Below are 8862 nucleotides of genomic sequence, written 5' to 3'. Positions count from 1 at the left end.
CGGTTGAGAGCACTTTGAACCACCGAAGGGGGGTGTTGATGTCTTTGAAATAAGAGGACATCTGGGATGTGCGGGAGTGGAACACCCCATCTTGGGAGCAGATGCAGCGGAGGCGGAGCAATTGGGAATAGGGGCTCACATTCTTGCAGGAAGGTGGGTGCGAAGAAGTGTAGTCTAGGTGGCTGTGGGAGTCGATGGGCTTGAAATAGATGTCAGTTTCGAGGCGGTCACCAGAGATGGAGACAGAGAGGTCCAGGAAGGAGAGAGATGGTCCAGGCTGGGGTGAAAAGTGTTCGTAAAGTCAATGAAAAGTTCAAGCTCCTTGTGGAAGCACGAGGCAGTGCTAATACAGTCATTGATGTAGCGGAAGAAGTGCTGGGGGATCGTGTCAGTGTAGCTGTGGAAGAGGGACTATTCCACATATTCTTTGAAGAGGCAGGCATAGCTTGGCCCATGCGGGTCCCCATGGCCATCCCCTTAGTCTGTAGGAAGTGGGAGGAGTTACAGGCAAAGTTGTTAAGGGTAAGGACGAGTATGGTTTAGCGGATGAGGGTGCTGGACTGCCCTGTTTATGGTGATGAATCCACATTATGGTGGTAGAATCCACAACACTCTAAAGTTGGCCACAAACAGTTGCCAGAGTTCCAGCACCAACACTGCTTTGTTAGAAGTTTGATTTGTAAATTTCCATCCAGAGCAAAGAAATCTGCTTGAACAGCATTAGTCAAAGGTCCTTTGACAACACCTTCCAAACCTGCAAACTCTAACACTCAGAAGGACCTTAGCATCAGACTTGGGGGAACACCACCATCTTCAAGTCCCTACACATAATTCTGACTTAGAAATGTACTACCACTACTTCACTATTGCTGTGTCAAAATCCCAGACCTCCCTACTAATTGCACTTGACCGATGTGGACTGCAGAATTTCAAGAATGCAACTTTCTATCACCACCTTAAAGGCAATTAGGGATAGTCATTAAATGATAGTCTATCAAGTAAGTCCCAAGAACAAATATAGAAATGGTTATTATAGCATAGATGATTGTGTTTTGGTTGTTCAACGTGCAAATTTTTAAGGACTTTTTGGCAAAGCATTCACATGGTGTCTGAATTAAAATAGAATAATGAAATTGATTTCTACTGAAATGCATCTTATTTTTCGTATGTGACTCCAACCTTTAGGTGTCAATGTTGTTATGTCAGCAGTAAGTACATAGGAACGGATGCAATTTTATTTGCTTTTGTTTTCCTTTAAAAAATGGCTTCCTAAATTGTTTACTTAACAAATAAACTTTGTGCGAAAATGTGTTTAGACAAAGTCTCATCTGAAACTTTCAGGTGTTGTTAATGTGAAACAGAACTATGGAGCCATCTAATACGTCAAACTAGTCAAATTCTTAAATCATTGTTGAAAAAAAATAGCTTTTACATTTTAAGGATAAGTGACTCATTAAATGACTTTCATACTTGGTTTGTGTGTCTACAACATTTTGGGATGGAAACTTTACAGCAGGATGAAACTAGATTTTTAATCCAGAATAGGGAGCAAAATTGTTCTGACCAGTATAGCATTTGCAGATCGAAACTGTAGAGGCCAAGTTATTTTTCTGATGCAAATGCTGTAAAACTGTAAGTGATATTCCTTGATGATATTTCTAATATTTGTTTACTAAAACACCCTAGTTTGTTGATAAATTGGTTGTTAATGATTAAGCAGACTGAGGTTTTATTTTGTTTCTGTTTTGATTTGTACACTGAAGGTCAAAATATTGTACTTTTCATCTGAATACCAGTTATAAGACTTTGTGGGAAATAATATTTTTGCTGCAGTTTTTTGCTACCTGTTTACTTGAAACAAATCTTTATTATTACAAAAAAATTATAGATGCATGACAAGGATCCCGAAAGTGATTTGTTGAGGGGTTTGAGTGGCGTAAAGTGTAAGTGCAAAGGTTGAGTGGTTTCGATAGATCACAGCCTTGAAATTGACGTTTGAAACAACTCACTGGTATCAGTTGTGATTTCAATTCTAATTTTTTTATGTAGGTGTTTTAACGTGTTTTTAGTCAATTTGACTCCAGGGAGTGGATTCTGATTTATACGTTATATCCATCATAAATGACAATGTTCACTGAAGAGGTTTAATCAGTAATCTGAGAAATTCAATTTCCACAATATAGAGTATTATATCTATAACTAAAGTATATCATGATGGACCACCTGTCTCACTGACTGTGTCATCAGTATTGTGGATTGAGCAGTGAGGACATGTAGTTAATAATGTAGCTAAAGATTTTTTTAAAAAACCTCGGTGTTCAAGATCATGCTGGAGAAATGAAATATAATGTTCGTATTATAGCACTACACTGCTATAGCAAGTAAATATGTTAGAGACTAGAATTACTTTATTAATGTAATGGTACAGTGCAGCTTTCTATTACCAGAGGAGCTAGAAGATAGGATTTAATCGCAACATAAAATGTGGGGGAAGATTATGTTGCAGTGCAGTCAGGAGTTCATTTAGTAACATATAAAAGTAACAGTAATAGCACTGAATGCAAAGGCTAGTCTGCTGAATACAAACAAAGTATTGAGAATGCTGTTATGCCTCATAGAGCTGGCGCTGGTAGAAATGCACTGATAAATGTGCTGATAAACCTACGAGAAAGGGACGCTGCCACAAAGCCTGTCATGGTCTAAGGAAGTGTCCAGTTAGAGTAAATTTCATTGCGTGGTCAAATACAATGAAATTAAGCATAATTTGCTAAAGTGAAATGGCAGTGAGAAGGCTTGAAAATGCTCCTGGGAGCAGCAAGCGATCAATTTGCAATGCATTCAGTGGAGGAACTGAAGTAAGCACAGTCAATAGACAGAGGCATGTCTGCCTCAGGAACCTCACATTTCAACAGACTAGTATTAATACTGATCAAGAATTTTGCTGTACATTGCGTTATTAAATAGACAATTGGATTACATTTGCAACGAATTTGTAACAGCTGCCATGATTGTATGTATACTTTGGAAACAAAAAACTACTTAGTTGAATTATAAAAATGTTCAATTAAAAAAAGAACAAATCACTCAAGTGGTAAGATCATTCTTGTGTACCTATTCTAAGATTTAAATTAAGTTAGATATTTGCTCATTGTTGCTACAATATTTATCATGACTTCGTGTGTATCCTCAACTTCAGGATTATGAATATTGTGCATATTGACAGTTTATTTTACCACTAGGTTTTGGAGGAAAACATAGTATCCAATACTCAGTATATTATAATATTTCCCAAAGGCTTGCTGCCATATTAAGTTACTGACTAGATCCATTATATTGTTATATTGTACACCATAAAACTGTTAAATGTCTCTTTTGTCCTCAATTACAAGCTACTCTTTTCAAATTCAAATGACTTTGGAAGAACTTCCATGTTAACTGGACTACTACACATTAAAAAAAATAGAAATAAAAAAATACTACTATCGTCTTTAACAGTTTGAAATCTGAACCCTTTGGTGGAATTAGTGGCTTGTAAATTCACTCATAACTTTCTATTATCCTTCACTTAAAAGCAGAGTTCGATTGGTAGACTATGAAAATGTAACAATAGAAAAATCATTAATTCTGGAATTCTGAAGTAATGCAGAAAATGAAGAATGGGTTGATCAGCATCTTTAAGAGAACTCAATTGTTATCCTTATGAACTGAGAAAGGTCACATCCATAATGTTAACTCAACCTGTTTCAGAAACTAGTCAGCCTGTTACACATCTAATGTTTTCAAGTACTTATTGTGCTTTTTGCGATAATAAAATTGCTGCATTTTTCAATGCAAATGTAAAGACGCAATTTTTGTTCCACTGTTAATCTTTGGCTTGCTCTTCAAGTCCAATCTTACTCATCTCGGATATGTCCATGACAACTCGCTTTGCACCTGTGCTGAGATCAGTCTCAACTTTCAGAAAATGCAATGCTTCTTTTCCTCAGCTTTCTACTCTGTTGTTAAATGGTTGACCAACCATTGAAGAATAAGCATTGCATATACACTGTAATTGTGAATAATGGGTGCAACACGTAATACATTTTTAATATTCATCTGAGTATTGAAGGGTCACCCATAATCTTTTTTTATAGAATAAAACTAGATGGAAGAGTTGGAGTCAAAAAGTAGTAATAAGGTTAGATGTGGTGAGACATTGTCAACTAGTTGAGGACTTCAAGGGTTATTACCACCATAGCACCATTATTCAATGTCATATAGATGCCAACGTATAAAAGTCAACCTTTGAAGCCATGAAATATCCATCCAAAAACAGAGGTCAGCTTACACACAGAGTATAATGACGTCATTATGGGTGAGTGCTATTTTGAAATATCTTTGGCATCCAATGCAAAGGATGGGCATGTCTTAAACTCCTGCACATCTTTGCAACACAGCTCGATCCCATGTGCCTAGTTTTAAGGTAGCGGTAAGTAAATCATGCGTTTATAGGATGAAAAGTTGAGGCTGACTGCTAATGTGAGTGTAACATGTCCTTGTAAAGAGGGCCATTGTATACGCTGATTAAATGCAAAATCATCATTTTTGGGGCTGAAAAATTTATAATAGGTCATTCATATTGTAAAAACTATGTTCCCTTTCTCTTCCCTTTTTCTTCTTCCTTCTGCAGAGTATTATCTTTCTTCCTTTCATCAATTCTTAAACCAGCTGCATTTCTTACTCTGATTACCATACTTCCTTCAGAGAGGAAGGAATACAATAGTGACTGGTACTGCATCCTACTGCATTCTGAAGAATAAACTATTAAGCTAATGCAGAAATCCTCAATATGACAAATGAATCAGCTGTATTCTGATGTGAATTATATCCAACTTTAGATGACTTTTTATGCACTTACTGTAGAAGTACACTTTTGCATTATATCTAACTCATTGGGTCATTTAATAAGAACAAGCAGGCCACAAGGTGGGATGTTTAATTTCCTCTATATTTTCTTTGATTTTGATTGAGATTCACAATATATTTATGTAATACCTGGAAATATTCAGTGTATAAAATGTTGGTTAGGCTTATGAGTATTGTGTACAGTTCTGAACTCCACATTATTAGGAGGGACATGATTGTCCTGGGGAAGAGTTCGGAGGAGATTCACCAGGATGTTGCCTGGGCAGAGTTTCAGTTATGAAGAGAAATTGGATAGACTGGGGTTGTTTTCCTTGGAGCACAGGAGATTGAGGAGACTGAATGACTGAAATGGTAAAATTATGAGGGGCCTAGACAGGAAGGAACTTTTCCTCTTGGAGGGATCAATGATCAGGGTCATAGATTTGAGGTAAGGAACAGGAGGTTTGAGGAAATGTGAAGAAAAGTTTTCACGCCGAGGATGGTAAGAATCTGGAGCTCACTGTATGTGTGGTGGAGGCAGAAACCCTGATATCATTTTAAAAAGTATTTAGATATACACTTGTGATGCCAAGACAATGGACCAAGTGCTGGAAAATAGGATTAGAATAGTCAGAGATAGGAAGAACTGCAGATGCTGGATTCAAAGGTAACACACTGTGATGCTGGAGGCACACAGCAGGCCAGGCAGTTTCAGAGAAACAGGAAAGTTGATGTTTCAGGTCAGGATCCTTCTTCAGAAATGAGGAGGGGAAAGGGAGCTCAGAAATAAATGGAGAGAGAGGGGTGGGGCTGGGGCTGGGGAAGGTAGGTGGGATGGTGATAGGTGAGTGCAGGTAGGGAGTGGTGGGGATTAGTCAGTGAGGTGGGAGGGGCGGAGAGGTGGGAGAGAAGATGGACAGGTTGTGTCAGGTCAAGGAGGCGGAAATGAGAGGGAGGGTTGGTCTTTGGATGAGGCTGGGGGTGAGGAGATTTTAAAACTTTGAAATCCATGTTTAGGCCCTTGGGCTGTAGGCTTCCGGGGCGGAATAAGAGATGCTGCTTCTCCAGTTTGCGGGTGATGTCATTGTGGCACTTCTGAGCTCCCTTCCCCCACCCCATTTCTGAAGAAGGGTCCCGACCCAAAACGTCAACTTTCCTGCTCTTCTGATGCTGCCTGGCCTGCTGTATTGCTCCAGCTCCGCACTGTGTTATCTTAAAATAGTCGGATGTTTGTTTTTGACCAGTGGAAAATTGATGGTCTGAAGGACCTTTTTCTGTGTCATAGACCCCTATGACTCTGTGACACTTAGTTTAATTGCTTATTTGTATCTTTTTTTATGTAACTTGGTAAGGGACTTGAGAGTATCAGTTCTGATTGAACGAATGGAATTCATACTTTTGGGACATGGAGTGAGAATTGATAAAATTTTTCTGAAAGGATCAATTGTCAGTATTTAACAAGCTTCAGTGCTAGACATCAATTATAATTCTGCAATAAATGAATGATATGAAATTATATCATGAGTACTTTCCACTCATCTAAACTAGGATATAAAATCTATCCACAGCATGATGCCTAATTAAATAAGGACCTCTCTTTCATATGAATTCGGAACGACTTTCAGAATAGACTTGATGGACTGAAAGACCTAATTCTGTTCCTCTATCCTATGGCCTTACGTCTTATGCCTTCTACTCGTCTGGTTTGGTAAAAGAACCAGAGCAAAATGCTTCATCTACCTCTCCCAACAATAATTTATTAAAACTCATTGTTTCGAGTTCTGGGTTTGTAAATCAGCTGCAAGAAAAGTTCAAGCTAAAACTCTTACCTAAAGTATCCATCTAAATGAAAAAGACGAAGCTCATCGTGTTTAGGGATGCTAGTACTGGTTAGTAATGGTTGGGTCTACCATTCTTTCATGCAGCTTTTTAAAAACTTTGCTCAGATGCTTTGTTCCTGTTTGCGTAGTGAAAGGGAACAATGCATTGTAGAACTCTGATTTTTGACAGGTGATTCTTCACACACAACTCCAATAGCACCCAGCTTCCCTGTTGTGTGGGTAAATGAATTAAACCAGTGTGACACAACTCAAAGGCTGGAAAAGAACTGCCAACATTTAGTGCACATAGTTTCTATAATTGGTGTTGACATGATTCGTTACTATTAAATTTCTAGGGTTGCTCAAGCATGCAACATTTAACTGGGAGTCTGTACATTACCTGGAAAACCCTTCTTTCAAGGAACCAGAATCATTGCCAATTTTTTTTATACTTAATTTATATGAAGGCAGTTAACAATTTTGCAGGCATTACATTGCTTATTCATATCTCAATATATATTATGATAATTGATTTCATTATGAAAAACCTGGGTGTGAACCATCCTTTTCTAAGAACACATAGGGATGATCAATAAATATGGAATTACAGCATTATCTACGTCTCAAGAATAAAAATAACATTTTAAAATTGATTTAAATGCTTGTTTTTTTAATATTTTCTTGCATTATTTTATTTTCACTGCATTATTTTTCAACTGTAAGTGAACATATCAATGTGCATTAGTTTATTTTCTACTGCTCTCTATGCCTTTTATTCTTTTTAACATTTGGAGATGTGGGCACTCCATAGCATTTCAGGCAGAGCTGATCTTGATTTGATAGTTTCATGTTTTGTTTACTTTCATACCAAGCAGTGAGGAAAATGTAAGATTATGATTATTCTTTAAATTTTAAGAAGTTGGCCGTGTTTTTGTACTTCGTCACCTCCCAATCTGGATGCACCAAGTTGTGACTTAATATGTAACTGAGTTTCTATCCTGTATTGTATTCTTAAATACCATTGTTACCACCTGCTTAAATGAATTGATAAAAATCATACTTTTAATAATCATTTATTACTTTAAGGAAAATAACAGATTTGGTAGAAGGAATCAGTAGCTCCTTCACAAATGTGTAGGATAGGGTTTATAGAGTTTTCAAAGAAGTATTCAGCTATTATTACTTTCCATTTTGTATTTCACTGTCAAATGGAGGTCACTTTTTTACATACGTTTACCCATTCACTTCATAATCTATTTTGCAGTGTGCTGGGTGTAACTGATCTTATCTTTTAGATTCAAAGACAGCAATTCATTTGCAATTCTAAACAGGAGTTGCCATTATACATTGCAGGTCACTGAAGGTGAGAGTTATTTCTGTTTCTTTCTGTAGGGTTGTACTAGTTCTTTAGTGGCTATGGTTCACTTCATTGCCCTGCGGTATTCAATAAAGGAAGGATTTTTCATTCAGCAGGGTGGTCAGCACAGTAGTAGCTCACAGCTAAGTGCTAATCACTGAAGAATTGTCTATTGCATGCTCAGCAACTGTTGAGTTTAACCTATGTATTTTGTGCGATTAGACTTTGCTGCCATCAGGACAGTGCTGGCTGAGATGTAGCTCTTCAGTTATGCATCCCAGTCAAAATAGATTTTGAGTCAGGCAACATTTTAAACAGTTGTTTCCTGGAACCAATTGTAAGTACGGTTGATCAGTGGTGAACTATGTATGTGGAATGTTTTGCCCTGGCAGCTTATGTTGGCATGAGGTAAAGCGCTGGAGCAACTAAGCAGTAAAACCCCATGTTCATATGTACAGTTGAAGCTCATAATTGCTGATTGATCCAATGTTTTTACGTTCTTAATTAAAAGTAACATTGGGTTTAAATGGATGTCAGGATCCAAAGTAACAGCAACGGTCACATCAACAGCGGAATGAACCGTTAAGCATGAAGGATATAAGGAAACTTTGCAAACCTGTATTCTGAGTGAGTATACCAAGGGTTTAACAAACACTGCATTATTTTTCAACTGTAAGTGAACATCTCAATGTGCATTAGTTTATTTCCTACTGCTCTCTATGCCTTTTATTCTTTTTAACATTTGGAGATGTGCGCACTCCATAGCATTTCAGGCAGAGCTGATCTTGATTTGATAGTTTC

General features: G+C 37.5%; 1 protein-coding gene across 1 annotated transcript in view; it reads left to right on the top strand.

Annotated features, from left to right (window-relative positions):
* Positions 1-267: 267 nt before the first annotated feature.
* Positions 268-8862, top strand: part of taf3 (TAF3 RNA polymerase II, TATA box binding protein (TBP)-associated facto) — a 107666-nt gene continuing 99071 nt past the window's right edge. Inside the window, exons 1-2 of the mRNA XM_048609998.1 lie at positions 268-387; positions 8649-8688. Coding sequence (XP_048465955.1) covers positions 268-387; positions 8649-8688 — 160 coding nt within the window. The remainder of the gene's footprint in view (positions 388-8648; positions 8689-8862) is intronic.

Source organism: Rhincodon typus, chromosome 22 (assembly GCF_021869965.1).
Source record: "Rhincodon typus isolate 14 chromosome 22, sRhiTyp1.1, whole genome shotgun sequence".
NCBI classification, from domain to species: Eukaryota; Metazoa; Chordata; class Chondrichthyes; order Orectolobiformes; family Rhincodontidae; genus Rhincodon; species Rhincodon typus.
This window is presented reverse-complemented; position numbering and strand designations above follow the sequence as displayed.